Source organism: Otolemur garnettii, unplaced genomic scaffold, assembly GCF_000181295.1.
Source record: "Otolemur garnettii isolate 467f Iridium unplaced genomic scaffold, OtoGar3 scaffold00008, whole genome shotgun sequence".
NCBI lineage: Eukaryota > Metazoa > Chordata > Mammalia > Primates > Galagidae > Otolemur > Otolemur garnettii.
The window spans coordinates 29,518,022-29,540,075 of NW_003852403.1; the positions used below are offsets into that span (position 1 = coordinate 29,518,022).

At 36.0% G+C, this 22,054-nt stretch overlaps 1 protein-coding gene across 16 annotated transcripts in view; it reads left to right on the forward strand.

Moving 5' to 3' along the window:
- The window catches only part of PCDH15 (protocadherin related 15), a 691,874-nt gene that overhangs the window by 284,138 nt on the left and 385,682 nt on the right, over window positions 1-22,054 (forward strand). For all 16 annotated transcript variants that reach the window (XM_003783651.1, XM_003783650.1, XM_023509543.1 and 13 more), the window contains one exon: window positions 919-1,089. In XM_003783651.1, the coding sequence (XP_003783699.1) occupies window positions 919-1,089 (171 nt within the window). The remainder of the gene's footprint in view (window positions 1-918; window positions 1,090-22,054) is intronic.

A 22,054-nucleotide genomic window follows, 5' to 3' on the forward strand; every position in this document is an offset into this window, starting at 1 on the left:
ACTGGTAGCCTAGAACTCTATCTTCTTGGACATTACAGAGGATGACTCCCAGGTCACTGAAAAAGAGAGGCTTGGGTTGTCAAACCCTCAAGAGGCTTTTTAGATGATTTACATCTCAAAGGAGAAGAGAAAGAATTTACAATTGCAAGTCTTAAGTGAATGCTCTCAGAAGAGGGATGGGAAGGACCTTTAGGTCATCTGGATTCTGTAAGGGACAGATGAGAAGGCTGTGAGGGGCCCAGCAGCAGGAAAAAGACCTTATGAAGTTGCCTACTTGAGGGAATTATTAAGGTGGCCTTAGTCCCGTTGATATGTGTTCATTAATTGTAACACACGCACCATTTTAATGTAAGATGTTTAAGCACAGGGGAAAGTGGGCTTCGGTTATATGAGGACTCTCTACTATTTCCCAATTTTTCTGTAAATCTAAAACTTTTCAAAATTAAAACTACATTTATAAAAACTTACATCTACTGGTCCTAGATACATACTTTTCTCCCTGCTTCTCACTCAACTTTGGTGACACAAAGATTCCATTTATTCCCAGATCAACTATACCAGTAAATTAATTATTCAAGTCAGAATTCTTGTGTTTGTTCTTATAATCAGTCTCAAAAGAGACTCAATGCAGCACATTCCTAAGGATACAATAAACCCATAACCAGATGGTGCTATTACCATTTTAAGAATGTGAAATGTTAAGTAAAGGCTTGGCCTACAGAAGTTTAGCCACTGTAACATACTTTCATGAAAATGGGCTTGAAGATAAGTAGACTTCAGTTTACACCCCAGCTTTACTACTTCAATCTATTGGTTTAAGCCAGTTACTTATCTTTTTTCTTTTTTTTAACAAGAATAAAAATGCCTACATTGTGTCTGATCTATAAACCATTTGCTGTCTGTTTTTTTCTCACGTAGGACCGTGCACAAAACCTGAACGAGAGGCGAACCACCACCACCACCCTCACGGTGGATGTTCTGGATGGAGATGACTTGGGTCCAATGTTTCTGCCTTGTGTCCTCGTGCCAAACACTCGTGACTGTCGCCCCCTCACTTACCAAGCTGCCATACCTGAACTGAGAACTCCGGTAAATACACTCTCATCTTTCTCCTTCATTTATACCTTTTTAAACTCAATGGGATCATGTTCAAGTATTTTGAAGGTATAGTGATTGATAATAGCAAAATTCACCATGTTGAAACATACAGCTTTCAGAGAGTATTAGTACATTTTTGGTCAAAATGCATAATCCATCAGTATCCAAGTAGAAAGTATATCAGTCCCTCTGACGCTGATTATTTTATTTTTCTCATCAATAAATCACAGATTTCAGTTTTCAGTGTATTCTGGAAAATGCTAAGAAATAACCCCTTTATTTCCTCAAATTCACATTTAATCCTAACAGTCAGAGGACACACAAGTCCGGGGAATACTTTTTGCGTCCCTGAGTTTCTGAAATGTTGCAGGGCTTAGACACATACTTGGCCATGTGGAGGTATGTTTAGGAGTGAACAAACCCTGAAGACAAATACCCAACCCTTAGAGATGTATTTAAAAGAAGCAGAAGGGTGAAGCTTGAATACATATTTTCAACAACTCAGTCCTACATTTTTGAAAAATGCTAATGGAGCTATAAATTTCTGCCAGGTTAGAATTCATATCTTGGACCTCCCTAGATGACAGATGTACACGCCTAAGCAAAAGAATTCTAAGGCAAACAGATATCCTGTGGAGGCTAAAATATCAGTTTTTACCCTAAAAGTAAAACATACATACATATATATTGTGTTTTAGAAAAGTCAATTGCCTAGAAGTCAACTAGTTCATTAATGTTTTTGCTGTTATTTTAGAGGAATTCATCTCTCTGGGTTTTGGCGTGGCTCACAATTTGAAGAATTGTGGTAACGCTGGGGTGTAAACTGCAATCTACTTGTCTTCAAGTTCACTTTCATGAAAATATGTTACAGTGGCTAAACTTTTGTCGGCTAGGCCTTTACCAAATATTTCACACTCTAACATTTCAGAATTTGTTAGAAGATGTTTCGAATTTATTTTTTTATCAAAATACATGAGAACTTTAGTTTTAGGGGTCCTCACTATATTAGATACTTTGGAGAACAAGATAGAAGAGACTTCTAAATGTAAAGTAAATTACTTCTTTGTTTTTTCTTGAGACAGAGTCTCACTTTGGCCTCCTCGGTAGATACTGAGGCATCACAGCTCATAGCAACCTCAAACTCTTGGGCTTAAGCAATTCTCTTGCCTCAGCCTCCGAAATCTACAGGCACCCACCACAACACCTGGCTATTCTTTGGTTGTAGTTGTCACTGTTGTTTGGCAGGCCCGGATTGGGTTGAACCCACCAGCTCTGGTTTATGTGGCTGGCTCCCTGACCGCTAAGCTACAGGTGCCGAGTCAGTAAATTACTTTTCATTTTAGTCATTTCAAAAAGTTCTTACCTAGTATTATATATGTAGTCTTTACTCTCAGTAGATCTTAAATGGCTGAGAATACCAGCATAAAGGATCACTAGTCCAAGAGATTTGCATTAAGAAAAAAATACACAGAAAAAAGAATAATTTTTATCATGTGTGTTGGATGAAAAAATATATGAAAATTTTCAGATAAATGTCATAATTTTGCAGACAATATGGCTAAATAAAAAATTCTCTGGTAAATGAATGAATGGAGACTACTTAAAGTTACATGCCACGATATTTTGTTGAAACCCAGTACAAAAACTATTAAAGATGGTAAATGTTTAACTTTTCGTTGAAAGGTTTGGTGGAAGCAATGATGAGAAAAGTAAATTATTAATTGTGTCTGAGTTAATATAGCTACTATATAGTTAATATAGTACATAGCTACTATATTAACTGCAGGGTTTTCAGAAGGGATATATTCAGATCATGATAAATAATCCAGGGAATCAGTCTGATGACAATGTAACAGTTATTGGTGTGTTGAAGAAAGTGAAGGGAGACAGAGGCTGCTGTTTGAGGAACACAGTGTATTAACTTAATTGTATAAAGGATCATTGAGCTTCCTTCCCTCTCTATCCTAGAGTATAAACTGACTATCTCTCTCATGCAAATACGGTTTAGTGCTACAGATCAAGTCATGCTCCATATTTGGGGTAAAACAATGAACGATAATAATGACTGAAGATTGTATAGAGTGTCCGGCTTGTAATGAACTATGCTAAGCTCTGCACAAATATTAACTGGCAGAATATACACAAAAACTCTTTGGGATAAATAATTTGATTAAGCTTATTTTACAGATGAATTCGTGGAGATGAATTGTTTAAGTAACTTTCCGTACAAATAGTAAGTTATACACACACATACATGTATATTTGTATGTCTTAAAGACTACAATTTATTTCATTTTTAAGAAGTGTGAATGAAATTAAGATAAATTTGAGGCCTGGCTGTACACACAAAAATGGTAGCTGGCTAACTCTGCTCTTATAGCCTAGGTTAACTTGGAGATTCATTCTGCTTATGAACATGGACACTGACAAATACTTACGCTCAAAACTATTTTCAGAGGACGTGGATACATTTTGGTCACAATACTTTATCCTCTTTATTGTTGTACTATAATATTCATAATTTGAATAAAAAAATTAGTCCAAGTATAAAATTAAAGAAATAAAGAAAAATTAATTTATAAATTAAAGAAAAATTAGTCCAAGAATAAAATTATTCAGTCTTCAACTGACAACACCTGACAGTAGTAACCACTGAATATCCTCATATAAGCGGAATGATGCGTGGATAGTGCCCAGTTGAGAAATCTTGTATGCACTGAATCTTTTGTAAAATAGTGGTTAAAGTAAGAACATGAGAGATCCTGGATATGGTGGATTCTTGCTAGCAGCAAAGGAGGTTTTCAAGTAGATTGTTTTAAGAATCTATGTCCATGTGTCTTCTTTTAAAATCGTGTTTCTTAAATGGAATGTTATGTTAAAAAATTCCAGAATGATCAATTTTCATACTTAATGGCATCATTTTTAACAGACTGTGCTATTCCTTAATGTCTTGTGAAGCAAAGAGAATTTTGTTTTACTTATTCAAATAAGTATGATGATTAATGATTGATTTATTAAGGGGTATTTTTATTGTCATGTAGAATAAAAATTAAATGTTTTATTTGTAACCCTAGGCACTTGTGCTGTTGTTAGCTGCTCCATAACAAACCACAGAAACTTAGTGGCTTCAAACTACAATTGTTTAATACATTCATAAAGCTGCAACTTTTGTGGGGCTTGAAGGAACATTTCATCTTTGTTCCATAAAGCACTAGCTAAGGCACTTTAACCTAAGCGAGGGCTGGGTACTACTTTCAAGATGGTTAATTTATATGGTTAATAAGTTGATTTGGCTGTTGGCTGGAGCTCAGCCAGGCGTGTGGTTGAAGGCTTCATTTTGACTCCTTTTATAGCTGTCTTAGGGTAAGACAGTGTCTTCCAAGGAAGAACAAGCTTTCTAAAAGAAGTAGGTAGAACTGTTATGAATATGCCTCGGAATATGCAGTGTTATTTCTACTGCAGTCATACCTATGTCAGGGTCCAGGGATAGAAACATACTCGATTTTCCTGTGGGGGAAGTGTCCAAGTTGTATTATCAGAATATATGGGAAAATAAATTTTATCATGGCAATCTTTGAAAATTATAATTAGCCATAGTATTGGCATCAGATTTTCATGTATTCTTTATACATTGTTATTTTGAATGCATTTGGGAACGCTAGGTGTAAATACTGGAGTTAGCTTTTGAGATTTACATTCAAATTCTTCTATTTATGTCTGTCCTTTTGTACTTTATTCATTTTTTTCTTTTTCTATTTTCCTTTATATACTCTCCTAAAATTTCATGAAATTTCAGGACTATCTTGCTATTCACAGGGAGAGAACTAAGCATTTATGTCAGATAAACAGGACAGGTTGACTCTAATTACACACTTGCCAATCCTTTCTCAAACTAAATTCTTCAAACTTTGAAAGCTTTGACATTTGCTTACTTTTTGTGTTGATGTGAAATTTTCCACCAATTACCATAGTGGTAGTCTTGACTTTAAAAACCATTCTTAACCCTACTGGAGTACATGCAGACATTGTCAGCTCAGAAAAACTTTGAAAAATGTAGCCTAGGACAGCGTTTAGCCTTTAAATTTGCATGTAATACAACCAAAAATCAGCTCTTTATCAAAGTTTAAAAAATCATTTGTTTAGAAATACAACATACTTTTCTGCCACAAGAAACTGTCTTTAGCAAATAATGTTTTTATAAACACTAAGATTAATATTGAATACATAAAATATAATAATCTAACAATGAAAATGTACTAAAGCAATTGGTCGCTCTATGCTAATCACTTATTATTCAATTGATCAATATCTACAAGACCCTGATAGGCCCCAAACTCAGCACTAATGGAGGGTCCTGGGCCATAGGGAGGATCTCACCAAACCATATTATTATGTAAATTTATTCTCACTTTCTGAATCTCATATAGTTTTTATTATATTTACAAAGTTTAGGAATTTTAGCATTAAAAAAATAACAATGAGCTGTACAATTAAGAATATAGAATCCAGAACTGCATTTTCTTTATTTTCTACTGAAGCGTGAAGATGCAATAAATCTTTATGTATTTCTTCAGAATTGAACAGTAGCACACATTTATTGTTTTTTTTTGAAATGAGCAATTCATCCCCAGGCAGAAATATTAGACAAATTGACATATTATCTGTGTTCACTGTATATTCCTCGGTTTAATTATTGCACCACGTGGTTTTAGGTATTTCCCCATTAGTTGCTCACCAGACATAGTCACCTTCTTTCTTCTCCACGTTTAAAGTCATGAACTGGATTCCAAAAATCTCTAGTCACAATAGTTCCACTGCAATCTTTGCCATCATGTCAAAGAAAGATCCTCCAGTTTATTTATGGCGCTCTCTCTCTCCAGGGGAGCTTTCTCAGTTATTAGACCAGTAGTGCTGATTTGCAGTGATTTACAGCATTGGTAATTTCTCCTCAGCGCGTACTCTCATTAAATGTGCTGCGGTCCGGGAACTCTCTCCTGTCTTGTCTTTTATGAAAGTACTGACTCTGTTCTTTTCCTAAATGTCCTTACATTTCTTCTCTAAATCTAAAGCTTTTTTAACTGAATCTCTCTGCTTGATTTTTTTTTTTTTTTTTTTTTTGCTTATTCTTACATTTTAGAGACTTTTCCATGCTCCTATTCTTCGTGTTCTTTTGCTATCGTTTTTGCTAAGGTGAAGTTGAGAGAACCTACATCAATGAGTTTTACATTTCTGCAGCTGGGGAGCAGTTGTTTGTTGTGGGTGTTTCTTCTGACTTGAAATCTCTCCTGAGATCCAAGCTTACATGTCTCGTATATTTGGGCTAGTTTACCTGTCCTTCCCACAGATGCTTCATTGTCCTTTCCAACTAATTCTTTTTTTTTTTTTGAGACGGAGTCTCAAACTATCCCCCTGGGTAGAGTGCCATAGCATCACGCTCACAGCAACCTCCAACTCCTGGGCTCAAGCGAGTCTCCTGCCTCAGCCTTCCAAGTAGCTGGGACCACAGGCGCAAGCCACAACACCGGCCATTTTTTGGTTGCAGCCATCATTGTTGTTTGGCGGGCCGGGCTGGGGATTCGAACCCGCCACTTTAGGTGTATGTGGCTGGCGCCTTAGCCGCTTGAGCCACAGGTGCCGAGCCACTTTCCAACTAATTCTAATGCTTGTTCACCTACTCTCATGTTACCTACTGTTATTCTTGGGGACCATGGTTGATTTGAACATAGATGTCAGTGATCTACATCTCAAACTCAATCAAGCTCCAAACACAGTTTCTGCATTTCCTGGGAACTGTTACTCAAATCTATTTGATGCTTCCTTATCAAAATGCCTATTTGAAGACATGCTCTCAGCCTGGACCCCCAGCTTTCAGTCTCGCACTCCTCTAATTACCATCAGATGAAAGCCAAAGTAATTTTTAATGCAAATTATGATTTGATATTTTGCTATTTAAAATACAAAATTTCAGTGTTTTCTGTAGTTTACCCAACAAACCCTCAAGCTTTGAGGATATCCTTCAAAGTAATTTTCTATCTAGCCCCCTTCCAGTTGCATCTCCTGTAACTCACATAGCGCGACTTGTCTAGGCACACAGAGTTTCATGTGTGACCCTGAACTAGGCACACGGAGTTTCATGTGTGACCCTGAACTTTCCCAAGAACTACCCTCCTTTCTTTCCATTCTGTTTCATGTAGTAAGCTTATATTTGTTTTCCAAGGTTCATCTTGGTTACTGTAAGGTGAGAGGTCCTGAAAACTAAATCCTTCTTTCCCTGTGTTCCTACTATACATACTGAACTCTTCTTGTAGGCATTTACTTGTTTCTCTTTCACTAGAGCATGCATTCTGCAAGTTCCTATTTGTCATTAAATCTTAACTTGAAACCTATTGGCTTTGTATGAGAGCATTCAGTAGATTTCAAAGTAGATTAGCTCATCAAAATTTGAAATTTTAAGAATCATAAGAAGTGCATATTCTACACCAAGGCACTGAGTATCAATATGAATAAGCCTTGTTCCCACCCTTTCCCACCCAATTAAGTTAAAGTGTCTGTGTCATAATGGTACATATGTAAAGAGTACATACACGCTTTTTAAAAACTCATTTATTATAATTATGAATTATCCAGATATATTAATTTATGATATATATATACTTTTAATACACTCCTTGTGTTTTCAACTAAAATTGTGACAGCAATGTTTTGTTATTACCTAGTCAACTTGACCTTTAAATAGAAGTCTACTAAGAAGTCTAGATGAAGTAAACATACTAGATGAAGTATACAGGGAGATTCCCAGTATATAATTTTTGTCCCAGGTCATTGTTCATAGTGTCTCCTTACTCAGACTTTGGGCCAATCATTTTCAGAAATGTTTTCTATGGAGCTCCTGTGGGACCAGCAAAATAATTGATGGAAAGAGAAACAATTGTTCATTCCTAAACTGCCCACAATCCTTTAATGAGAATGTTTGCCAAAATATATTGCATGGAAAAACAATGAATAATATATCTAGAGTTGACATATGGCATGTCTGCCACTTTTTCGTCCTGTTAACAATCATACTCACATATACTCCTCCACAGAAACACATGATCAAACCAAACTTGAGATTCAACTTAAAGAAACAGTAGTGACACACACATACACACATGCATAAAGTAGAATTTAGTATTTTTTGTAGTATGAACATGTATGGTAATTCTAAAAGTGGCATACGTAATTATAGGAAAGGAAAAGAATTCTATGTTCTTTACATCATAGAGAATATATGTTAGAATTAGGTCAACTATATTCAACTATATTAGCTCTCCATTTATAGACAAATGTAAAGATATTTGCAATTTTAAATTTTTGTGGCTGTAGATGCTTTTGCTTTGTGTAGGGAGGTACCATAATCTACTTAACCTTTGAACAATTGTTATTATTTTAAGTATGCAATAGTAATTATTTATAGGGGGCATATGAGGCTTTGATACAGGAATACAATGTGTAATAATCAAATCAGGGTAATTGGGGTTTTCAACACCTCAAACATTCATCATTTTTTCTGTTTAAGAATGTTCTAATTTCACACTTAGTAGAATAACTAAAGAATAAGAGTAAATTCGTAAGAAGGAATTGAGTTTGTTAAGTTCAGTTGATGAACTAAGCTATTATTCTGCTGAACAAGGTTGAAGTCTAACTCTTCTTGTCAAATAATTTGTTGAAACTACTACTTTAACATTTGAGCTGTGTTTTCCTATGAAACATTCATAAAATATATCAAGTCATTCAACGTCTGCTGGGTACTTATAACTTTTCGTTAACATTTATTCTGGAACTCTCTGATGGCTTACTAAATTATGTGGAAAAAAATTTTGCAGAGTTTGCTGTCACAATATAGTATAGTTTATAAGAACTTGCGCTCTGAATTGAAATCCTGCGTGATGTTGGGGATGTGGCTTGATATCTCTAAACCTCAATTGAAGTTTGTCACCCACAAAAGGAAGATAATAATATCTAGGATATGGGATTTTATGAGTACTATAAAAAGATTTACAATGCACAGCTAACTAGTTCCTAGCAAATAATAAGGATTCAATAATAGTTGCAACTGTTGTTATTATCATCATTGGCAATGGAATTTCTTTATCTGGTAGTTACTCAGAGGCTTATGAGAAGAAGTAGCTAATTCAGATTAGTTATTCAATATCTAACTATCTTTCGTTGAAATTCTGGCTTTAATAACTAAGTTGTATATGTGGATACTGCCTCATTTACTCTGATTGTTATATCCTAATTATTTCAGTATGATTTCAGCCCTTTAAAAGAAGGCAATGCATTTATTCAGATAAACAGCAGAGTTTTTTTTTTTTTTTTAAATATAAACAGATTTGGCACCATCACTACTTATGCTGAATTAATTATACAATATATTATCACTTCAGGGAGAGGCGGCAGCTGAAGCAAAATGCTACAGGGTGATACTGTGAGCCAAAAATATATCAATGAATCAAATTTTAAATGTCACACAGGGAAGCAAGTATCTGCTCCATTTATTTCTGTTTTGCAAACATAAAAAGAGTAGATTTTAGTAAAGTTTTTCCTACTGTCTTACAGAGTCTCCTATTGGGCAGAGGTGCCTCAGTGCCTCCCTCTGCTGAAGGTAAAGATAGGACTTCCCATAATAACGGAAATTTTGTCTTTTCCACCTCCACTCTAATGTAGAAAGGTTTTCATGGTTTACCTTAATTACAAAAATATTGGCTGCTAATTGAAAATTGTATAGAAACATTTTAAAAGATTATCCACAAATTAAAAATTAAAACCCCTCGATCCTCAGCCAGGCTTTGTGGCGGGCGCCAGTAGTCCCAGCTACTTGGGAAGCTGAGGCAAGAAAATCACCTAAGCCCAAGAGCTGGAGGTTGCTGTGATCTGTGACACTAAGGTACTCTACCCAGGGTGACAAAGTGAGACTCTGTCTCTAAGAAAAAAAAAAGCCTCAATCCTCAAGGCACAATCTCTAGGATGACCATTATCAATTTGATGCTTGCTGTTCCAAAAATTTTGAGCCAGCTTGAAGCTATTATTATTATTAGCATTATTATTTTAAATTCAAACAAGTCAAATATCTCTGGCCTACCTAAAAGTAGCCTAGCAGTTCACTTTGGCCCCATAGAGACCCACTCTATGGAAGGAGAGCTGAAATGTGGGGAACACAAGCCACAGCTATGTGTTTTGAGGGGCTGGGCAGAATCATGTGATTTGACATGACTATAAAGATGCCATGTACTTCTTTGTCCTTCTAACCAAACACAGATTCGAGAGAAACCTAGCGTGAATCATATCCTCACTTTTTGACGACAGGGGATGAGAGCCAGTGATGGTGAATTTCATGGGTTAACTTGGCTGCAGTACCCAGACATTTCTCAGACATGTCTGAATGTTGTTGTGAAGGTGTTTTTCTTATGTAAGATGAACATTAGATCAATAGAGTTTGAATAAAGCAAATTGTACTCTATAATATGGTGGGCTCCATCCAATGGGTTGAAGACTTTAAGATAAAAGACTGCCCTCCTTCAAAGAAGAGGGCAGTGTGGGGCGGTGCCTGTGGCTCATGGAGTAGGGTGCGGGCCCCATATGCCAAGGGTGGCGGGTTTGAGCTCAGCCCCCGCCAAAAAAAAAAAAACAAAAAAAAAAAAACTGCACCACCAACAACAAAAGAAAATTTTTTAAAAAGGAAGAAGGCAGTGCGCCAGCCAACCACCTTGGACACAAACCGAGTTACATCAATTTTTCCCTGGGGCTCTAGCTTGCTGACCTATCCTGCAGATTTTTTATTTTATTTTATTTTATTTCTTATTTCTTATAGCATAACTATGTATATTAATGCAATCATGGGGTACAGTGTGCTATTTTCATATACATTTTGAAATACTCTCATCAAACTGGTTAACATAACCTTCATGTCATTCTCTTAGTTATTTAGTTAAGACATTCACACTCTGCTTTTAGAAAGATTCACTTGTACTCTTGTAAGATAAACCATAGAGGTGACCCCACCAATCACCCTCCCTCCCCCCATCCAGCCCCCTCACCTCCCCTCTCCCATCCCCTTCCCATATTCTAAGGCTATAATTAGGTTATGACATTCCTATAAAAGCTATGAATTAGTTTCAAAACAGGGCTGTGTACATTGGATATTTTTTCTTCCATTCTTGAGATACTTTGCTTAGCCCATATCACAAAATCCCCAAACCAGAGATGTTGGCGTGGATGTGGAGAAAAGGGAACACTTCTGCACTGCGGGTGGAATACAAATTAATTCGTTCCTTTTGGTAAGACATCTGGAGAACACTGAGAGAACTAAAAATAGACCTGCCATTTGATCCTACAATTCCTTTATTAGGTATATATCCAGAAGACCAAAAATCAAATTACAACAAAGATATTTATATCAGAATGTTTATTGCAGCCCAATTCATAATTGCTAGGTCATGGAAGAAGCCTAAATGCCCATCGACTCACGTATAGATCAATAAATTGAGGTATGTGTACACCATGGAAAACTATGCAGCCCTAAAGAATATGTTCTTCTCAGCAAAGTATCCTGCAGATTTTAAGCTTCCCAGGCCCCACAATCACATGAGCCAGATTCTTAAAATAAAATCTCATTCTCTGTCTCTCTCGCTCACTCTCTCTCTCTTTGTTCACACACATGTACATCTTTCACTGGTTCTGTTCCTCTGGAGGATGCTAAGCAATATGGGGCCCCTGATAATCATGAACATGTGTCTGAAAGGAAAGGTAATTTCTCTAAAAACAAACATATTGTTAAGGGGAAATGGATGGTGAGCAGTTGAAATCCCAAATGTGGAAGGCAAATATATAATCAAGAAATCACAGATTCTTTCCTAAAGTCCTACTATATCTGTCTATTAGGTCTGCCTAAAATTTAGTTGGAATGGAAGTAAAAAAAAAAAACAAAAACAGATATAATTATCAAAATGTCAATTCTGTACGTCAATACCGTAAAGGCTACTCATTAAGTGATTGTATCTAAGTATCTTAACTAGGACTTATAAAGTCCTCTTCTCTCCCTGACCCCATCCCCTTCCTCCTTCCACCTGCTCCCTGTTCTTCTTCCTGGCCTTTATCATGCTATATTTTTTTAGCTGAAGGCATATGTCCTTGTGTGCCCTTGGGGGGGAATGTTGTCCTCTAATAATTTCCGGTGGCTGGCTTCTTTAGTTACTTAGACTTCAGTTCAAATGATGATCCTGAGGGAAACTGGGTGATATACAACTTTGTTTTATTTTGTGCACATTAGTATTTCTAAGTGAAAATTTCTTACATGTTCATCTGAATGATTAGTTATCTCTCTACTTCCTTATTCTGCAAACAGGGACCTTGTGTGTGGCACTTTCTATCTTATCACAGACTTTTAAGACAGTGACTTAAATGTAGGATTCTTAATAAATATTTATTTATTTGAAATAAATTTTCCTTATGAATGAATATTCATTTTTCCTCTCATAATAATTTCATAGTATGACTTGGTGTGAACGCAAGTTAATTTGTCTGTTTCATATTTTGGATTTCTGTGTAAAGTAGTACTTGGGAAAAAAAAAAGTGCTTCACTGTGTTAAAATAAAAGGCCTGCATATGATTTATTCTTAAACAAATAGCTATATTTTTACCTGATAAGTTGCAGTGTTGGTGAAAGCAAATCTATGTTATTTTATTTTTTTTCTTAATTAAAATCAATAATGAAGGACATAACAATGCGTTTTAATAGTTTTAACTATGTTGTGGCTTATGTGTGCCCAAAAGACAGTTTGAACTCAGTGAGGTCGCCAGAAAAACACTTACTTAAATAAAACCAGAGAAAATAGTCTGTGTGTAAGATTATTCCCAAACAGCTTTATTTTTTTAGAAACCATAATATCTGTTGGATTTTTGATAAAGATTTTTCCTTTTTTTTTTCCAAACACATATTATTTTTCAACTACAACAGCTACCAATCCGATTTGCAGGCATGCTAATCGGCATCCCCCAACTTGCACTGTTTACTTACATCTCCTGTGAAGATATACAAACAAGGGAAATAGATGGACTCGGGGCTAAGCGAGGGACTGACTTACTTCCCAGATGACGTTAGTTCATGATGCCTGTAAGACCTTTCGAGGAAATCATCTATATAAGCCACTGTCACCCCTGTCTCTGCTCCCGCTTTTGCTCCCTATAGCCCATTCTTCACACAGAGGTCAGACTGTTCTTTTAAAAGCCTAAATCAGTTCAAGTTACTCTCCTACTCAAAATACTCCAGTGGCTTCCGACTGTGGTAAGAATAAAATTCTAGTACCCAAATATGGCTTACCAGGCTACCTGTGATTAATTCCAGCCTGTCTGCTGGTCTGCCTCCAGGAGCTTTACCCTGGACCTTTTGAAGTTTGTTCCCGTGTTTAAGGGTTTGCTGTTCATTCTGTTACAAAACTCCTTTCTCCAACCTTCCCATGGTTGGTACATTCTCAACAATAAAATGCAGGTTTCAGAAAACAATATTGCTTCCTCAATTTGTGACAATCCTTGCTCATGTAGATTTCTTTTAAAGAACACATCCTATACAAGGAGATTAATAGAAAGGTTTCATTTGTTTTTAGTTTCTATAGAGAGGTGAATGAAATTGACAATTGCTCTGCTATATTTTTTAGTGAGATTCCATTGAAGCTTGAAGCTGGTCAGGGGCAATGTTGATTATTTGAGAAAAACAATGATATAGGTCAGTAAATAATGCACAAGACAGCTGTTACATCTTAATGAGAAAAAACAATCTGATAATAATTATTATTGACATTATAAACACTTACCTTTGATAATGTCAAAGAGTTGCAGTAAACACTCAAAGGGCTCTGAATCACCAATCACTACAACCTTGGCAGACCATTTACTTGAAGACATAGGGAATAAAACAATATATTTCTAAAAAAAAATTACTCTCAAGGTGACATTTTCACATACAAGGAAAGAGGACATTTAGAATCATTTAAGTATGTCTCTGCCAGGATGCATCTTCTATATGACCAGAGAATCATGTAGAAGGGTTTGTGTAATAAGGGCGTTCATGTAGAAGGGTTTGTGTATAAGTGTGGGGCGTGCATGGCATGGGCTCGAGAGTTATTTAACACACTACTTCCTACTCAGAATGCTTAATTCTCAGTCTGCTTTCTTTGATACTAAGCAACAAAAGTAAGAGACTTCTTCAATTATATATTTACGTTATAAATATTTTCTGTGCTTGGGAGCAATTTTATAGCTCACAGAATTTAAAGAGCATGTATACCAGATTGATAACATACCTTTGATCCTTCAACATTATGTTTTCTTACACATATTGCAAAATACCTCACCTATACTGCATGCATGATATTATTTTGTTTGGTTGCACTAGATTTTGAGTTCTAATGATCATAACTATAGCAATAGATTCCCACATATTATAGTCCTCAAAGGTTTTTAGGCATATTTATGTGTCTGTCTCTATGTGTGGAACAAAACAAAAGTGATCACCCACTTTCACAATATGTTTACTAAAAAAATTGGTCTGTAAATTAGTTATATGGAGTATGGAATAGTTTCCTTTAGAAACAATGTTATTAATGATAATGAGGGGAGCATCATAAGATACATCAACTTATTTGTGAAATATACATACAGTCTTCTTTGGGAAAGAAAAAAGGTAAAGCGATTTAGCATGGAGTCACAACAGTAGAGTGACCAGCTCAGCAGTTCTCTGAGTGATAACTGCACTTATATCCTGGTGGAAGCCACTCAGAGACAAAGACTGTATCAATTCCTAGAGACACTTCCCTCTGAACGCTTAATACTCACAGTAGAAACTGTGTTACCAAAAGATTATGTTCTTTCCCTACTTTGTATTAGTTGCAGAGAAACAATGTCCAATCAGTATGGCATTCAGGGTCTGAGTCTTTTTTGTTTTCTTTTGGTATTTATATTCATTTTATTCTTTACTCATTGGATTAGTTATGTTAGCAAATTTTTTATTGATGAATAACAACAATAATGCAAAAAAGTAACATTCACATCGTCAAATAAGAGTATGTCTATTATAGAATACTTCGACTCTGAGGTTCAGTATGGAGTCATCCATTAACTTCTTATTTTTTTCCAAGTCTTAAAAAATAGACAACTAATAGTTATAAATAAAAATAAAAGATAATTTCAAAAAACACATCATGCCAAATCTTATAGACAATAGAAAAAGAAAGAGATACTTCAAAATCATTTTACTTCATCTGGATACACCTGATATTAAAATTGGAAAAAATATTATAAAGAGGAAATTACAAATATATTTCACTTGTAAATGAGGATGCAATATCCTAAACAACATATTAACAAGTTGAATTAAAAATTAATGTTCAAGTAATGTACTTTGGTCAAAATTAAATTCTATTTATGTGAGAATTAGTTACTATTTTCTTTTCCTTTTTTTTTCCTTTCCCTCACCCCCACCCTCCTTCTCTGTCTGCTCTCCACTTCCCCCATGCCCCACTGTGTCATTAATTGTCATTAATTGTCCTCATATCTAAGTGGAATACATAAGATTCATACTTCTCCATTCCTGTGATGCTTCATTAAGAATAATGTGTTCCACCTCCATCCAGATTTTGTCAAAGAATGGAGGAGGAGAACTGGGACTTTCTCCCTGAGCAAAGAGAGATGGGGCAGTTTTAAAGAGCCCGATCCAGAAGGGAGGAAGCTTAGGCAAGTCCAGGTGGAGTTTCGGAAGCACAGGCATGCTTCCTGTCGATGCCGTCCCACACATCATGTGTTGTAAAGTCAAGAGATTTTCATTTGGGGAGTGTACAAGATGTTGTGAGTCCGAGGGAACTAGTGTGGTCTGCTCTAGACCCTGGCATCCTGTAGTGGGTTTCATGGCTGTATGTAGCATTTGGGCCTTCTGGTATCCTTAAGCAGCCGTGTTTCTAGGTAATGAGACTAAGGAAAATTGTTAGAAGCAAGAAAATAGAAGGAAAAAGAAAAATAGATGTAAAGTTTTTCCATCCGCACTGTCAGGTCATCATTATTCAATAAGTTTTCCTCTTTTTCTTATCACCAAGATGGACTTAAATGAAATTTAAAAATGGGGAAATAATATTTACTTTGGTTTTTACTTTTCAAAGTAAACTAAAAGCATTTTGAAATAAAGTTGTGAAATTTCTCCGATAAAGGCCTGCGAGCAGAGGAGGAGCCAATTAGAAAGCCTACTGTTTATGAGTCACGTTATATAAATTCTCTGATCACAAAATTGTAACAATTAATCTAAGTCTGATTAGGATGCTGAAAAAAAAAATTCCACAAACTAGGTGGGACTAGCGGTTGGGACGTCTGAGTCAAGGCACTAGCAGACTCAGTGTTGGACGAGGGTCTGCTTTCTGGCTCACAGCTGTGTACTCACGTGGTGGACGTGGTAAGGGGTTTCTCTCAGGTGTCCCATTAAGGGACTAATTCCATTCTCATGAACTAATCAATTCTGAAGGATTCCCACTTCCTAAGAACCACCATATTGTGGGTTGGGGATACAACATGTGAATTTGGAGGGGGGAGGACACAAACCTTCAGAACATCGCACAGTTAAAATGTAGAAATAGAATAATGCAACTGAGGTGTCTCCACATGCTGTATATGCCCTGCGTTCCCTCTGTATACAACATGTAATACCGGCGGATCCAAGGTAAGCCATCCACCCACCAACCTGAGTTTACTGTCTTTAAAAGATATGACCAAAGCGACATTTCTAGAAAGTGGTTAAGTAGGAATCAGGATTCATGTTTTCAAACCAGTAAATATCATCTTGAAACACACCACAATGAGATTGATTTGCAAATCCAGACTATTAATTATCATTATCTGAGTAATTAAATTACTTATTTTGAAGGAAATGAGAAAAACATGTTTTTGCATTTGATTCCTAAAAATAATGATATATAATGTAGGTACCACAATAAGAGCCACCAACTACAACGTAGTCATTGCTGTCACCACTACAGTCTATCTGTGTTGCTTTGAAAGGAGAATATAAGGAAAAAATTAGAAATGACCAGAAAGAAATTCCAGTGAAAATACTTTACCCCTTTTAGATGTATGGATGCTATGAAGTGTCGCATAGGTAACTCCTCTCCAGTGTTGATACAATAATTGCTCCCCTCTCAACCACCCTCCATCCCCAGGTGCTCCAGGTGTTGCTGGCTAAGGCAAATTACTCATGTCCCTCTTGAAGACTTGCCTTCTATTTAAAGAAAACCACTTCACTCAGCCCCATATCCTATCTCTGTAAGCGCCAGTACTAAATGGCTGGTGAGGGAGCCTGGTCCAAGTATAGAGAGGTAGAGAGGTCTAATCATCTGGCCTCAAGACGTGAGCACTCCGGAAGCTACCCCCTTACGATGTTCTGTGCCTTCGCTGTGTCTGCCTGGATTGTTCTTCATTTTCACTCTGCTCTGTGCAATCCCACCTCATTCATTTCTTTGTAGATTAATTTCCCTGTAAACATCCTACTTGCAAATCTATCTTAGAGTCAGTTTTCCAGGAACCATGGCTAGCTGCTTGGATTATTTTTATGATGGTTTCCCAAGAAATATTTTACAAAGTTGGTTCATATTGGGCAAAAGAATGATAGAAAACTCATATTTTGACTACAATTGACTAGCTTTTTACCTGGATCGTGACTCACATAATGAGCTTGGTAATGTGCATACATCTCTTCCTCAAGGACTCTGAGTTCATATTTTGGATGAGGCCTGCCAAAACGAGGCTTCAACCCTAGGGGATTCTGAATAGATATGTCTAGAAAGGGGTCTAAGCCTTTGTATTTTAAAAATATTTTAATACAGGAATTTCCTTTGTACACATTGACCAGTCTCTATTCCTCCCTTCTGCTGCCTCTTCCCAGCTTCTAGTAACCACTATTCTACTATTTTTATGAAGTGAATCAACCTTTAGATTCTGCATATGAGTGATGTCATGCAATATTTGTCTTTCTGAGCCTGACAAATTTCACTGTCCTACAGACTCATCCAAGTGGCTTGAGTAACAGGATTTCATTCTTTTTTATGGCTGAGTAGTATTTAATCGTGTCTATATACCACGTTTCGTTATCACTTCACCCATCAATGAACGCTTAGGTTGACTCCATATTTTGGCTATTGTGAGCAATACTGCAATCAATATGGGAGTTAGATATCTATTCTATATATTAATTTCTTTTTCATTTTGATATATACCTTGTAGTGGGATTGTAGGATCACGTGGTGGTTCTAGTTTTAATTTCTTGAAGAACATCTTATTGTTTTCCATAAAGGCTTTACTAATTTACATTTCCCCAACAACGTATGAGAGTTTCCCTTTCTCTACATTTGTGCCAGCGTTTCTTATTTTTTATCTTTTTGGTAATAGTCATTCTAAATGGAGTGAGATCGTGTCTCCCATTGTAGTTTTGTTTGTATTGACCTGATAATTAGAGATATTTAGCATTTTTTTTTCACATACTTGATGGCCATTTGTGTGTCTTCTTTGAGAAATGTCTTTTCAGGGCTTTTGCACATTTTTCATCAGAATTGAGTTCCTTTTATATTCTATATTTTTGCATCCTTTAGCAGATATATAATTTACAGATATTTTCTCCTACACTATAAGTTATCTCTTCACTCTGAGGATTGCTTTATTTGCTATGCAGAAGCTTTTTTGTTTGAAATCATCCAATTTGTCTCTTTTTGCTTTTGTGGCCTATGCTTCTTATCCAAAAAAATCCTTCATGGACCAATATCATAAAGCATTAGATGATTTACTTCTTAAATGAATTCTAAACATGTAAACAAACAAAAAAAAGACTAAACACATACTAGGTTCTCAGTAAGTGTTTATTTAGTAAATATTGTTGAACAATACTCAAATTGTATTGGTTAAAATTCATTAGAAACACTTTTTTGGAAAACATTTATAATAAAGGTGGTGCCTGTGGCTCAGGGAGTAGGGCATCAGTCCTGAGGTTGGCAGGTTCCTACCCAGCCCTGGCCAAACTGCAACAACAACAATAAAAAAAATTTAAAAATATTTATAATCAATATAAAACCGTATTTTGCTTATGTGATGGAGACAGTTGCCATGTCTCATTCACTGCATTCTTTCTCAGAGCTTTCTGGGTAGACTAAAACTTTAGGATGGTAAAGACATTTTGGTATTACCCCTAGAAACCAGGGAACTAAGTTTTAAAGAATCTACTCTTGGATAATTTTCTATACTTTCTTTCAAGGCAAAGGGTCTTAAATAATGCTCTTGTAATGAATATTTAAGTTGGAATGAGGAATGTCTACCGATACTCCCTTCAGTGGTATGACTGTGCATTACCAATGTTTCATAGAGGCAGACTTTACCACAATGGGTAGCTCTGTGAGGACAGAAAAGGCAGCCCACCCAAAGGAGTCTGTCCTACATCTGAAAATCTACAGTATTAATTTCCTGTAAAGACTTCAACCTTCTATTTCAGACCATTATAAAAGTTGAATTACTTCGGTATCTGAGATAAGTTAATGACCTCCTCAGATAACGTTTCCAGTCCTGCTTAAAATACGGCTTCGTTAAATATGTTTATAGCACATGGGGGAAGAATCCTAGAATATGCCGCCAGAATAATGACTTGAATATAAATACTTGGTTCTGAAGAGCTAGACTCTGCTATTTATAAATGTAATGACAATAAGAGAAGGAGTGAATTTCAAAGAATATTTTCAATTTTTTTCTCTGATAAAAAAGGAAAAAAAATAACAGGCATTCACCCACAAACACTCATACCTACCTCTATATCCCTAAAAGCTCGGAATTCCTGGTCTTACTCTCCACATCATTCCAATTCATTTTATAAATAATATTTAAAATCCTTCCTTGTCCTTTTAATACTGGTGGGCCTTAACTTAATGCATGCATCCTCCCAGCTCTGGTGGGGTCTGAAGCATCAAGTGAGTCGCCTCATCCTATTGAAAATGCTGCATTTCTAATTTTTATTTTGGTGTAGCTTGTAGAATATGTTGGAGGGGGTTTTTGTTAGTATTTTTCCTTTCTTATGCTTTCATTTTTAATAGTTTTTTTATTATAATAAATTTACAAAGATGAGGATTTTTCTTTGTTATTTTTATTGAGAAATACCAACATTTGTAGCTATGTCTTAGAGACTTGTCTGAGGACCTCAGTGCCCTAGTGGAACTTCTCCAGCCACTTACTGCTTATACTAAGCTAATTTTCATAAAACTATGAAACCTGTAGTTTCTATACGGTCTAACAGGTGACTACATCATTTAGATACTAGTATGTATGACAAAATTACCCACACAAGTAACTCTGAGTTTAATTCAGTTATTTCCATAGGAATTGGAAAGGGAAAGTGGATAGTGGAAAGTAGGAAGCTGAAGGTGGAACAGGAGTGACAAATGCTGCTTCTCTAACTCTCTCCAAAACAAAATGAGGATACTGTGGACAGAGTCCAGCACTGCTAACAGAGTCATGGAAAGAAGTTGTAGTCTTTCAAAATTATGGCATAAATTTTGCCTGAGTTTCTCTACTCCATCCATCTCTGTTGCTTACCTGTAACATTGACTCTTTGCACAGATCCAACTTGTAAAATCTATGCTTTCTGAGTTTTGCTACATTTTTTCTCTCAGTGAGGTCTACTTCTCTTAACTTTACCTAGTGGATTCAATCTGTCACCCATTCTTTAACTGGTTTAACAGCATATTCTTGTATGGGAACTGTTTTTACCTGAAAGGCACTGACCACTCACTGTCTTCTAAAAAACCCCATGAATCTGAGGATATTACAACTTGATACCTTTCTAAATCTATGGTGAAGTTGTTTGGGTCTATGGTCAACCAATGATCAGACTCTCAAAATCAATTTTAATATGGTTAAAAATTCAGAATTTATTAGAAGTTTAATAAATTAGTCATTCCTCCTCAAATAAAGACACATTACCTTTATTATAAGTTCAGATAAACCTATATTACTTTAAGTCCTATGAATGCACACAATGAAGAAGACATCTTAACTTTCATAGCTCTACTTTGTAGTAGAAACGCATTACATGACAATACCATTGAATAATGCATAAGCAGGAAGCGGGCTTGTGATCAGAGATACTCTCGGACTGGTGGGCTCCCTTCCCTAATGTTCACATCTCACATATTACTCACTTCTAATATGCTGGCCTGTTGTAAAATGCTGGCTCTCTATCTCTAGTCCAGTGTATGGTCTTAGAATTATCTCTCTCCCCATCTTCTCTCTTTTCTTTTCAGTCTCCCTTTCTTTCTTTCAACCTTTAGCACGCGTTGGACTTACTTGGAGAGCTTGAGAAACAGTGGTTGTTGAGCTTTATCCCTGGAGTTTCTGAGTCAGTACACCTGGGTGGGCCCTGCGACCTTGCAGGTTTCTAGGTGACTCCAAGACCCAATTAAAAACCACTGATCTACTTGTATATAACTAGTTAGATAATACACACCATTGATTTTTTAAAAAAAGAAAATGTAAGAGTTTCATTGAAGTCTGAACTTAGCAAAGGTTTTCAGTAGTAAATGTGAAGAATTGTTGGCTTGCTCACACGTCAACTATTACAGTTGGCTCCAGAAATTAAGCTTTGATTCTAACATTTTCTAAAGAATTGATATGGATAGGCGTTATTATTTTTCTTTGGTTAAAAAATTGATGAGTTACTAGACATTTTATTTTTTCAATACTTGCAATATTACTGTAAAGACTGGATAGTTATCTGCGATTACACCTAATAGTTACATTTTGCTGTTAAAGGCAAGAGTTACTATGTAATTATAGAGCGTCTTCCTTTCTGATTTAATAAATTGTTTATGAATTGTAGTATAAAATTATTCTTCCTGGTGCACAGCTCTCT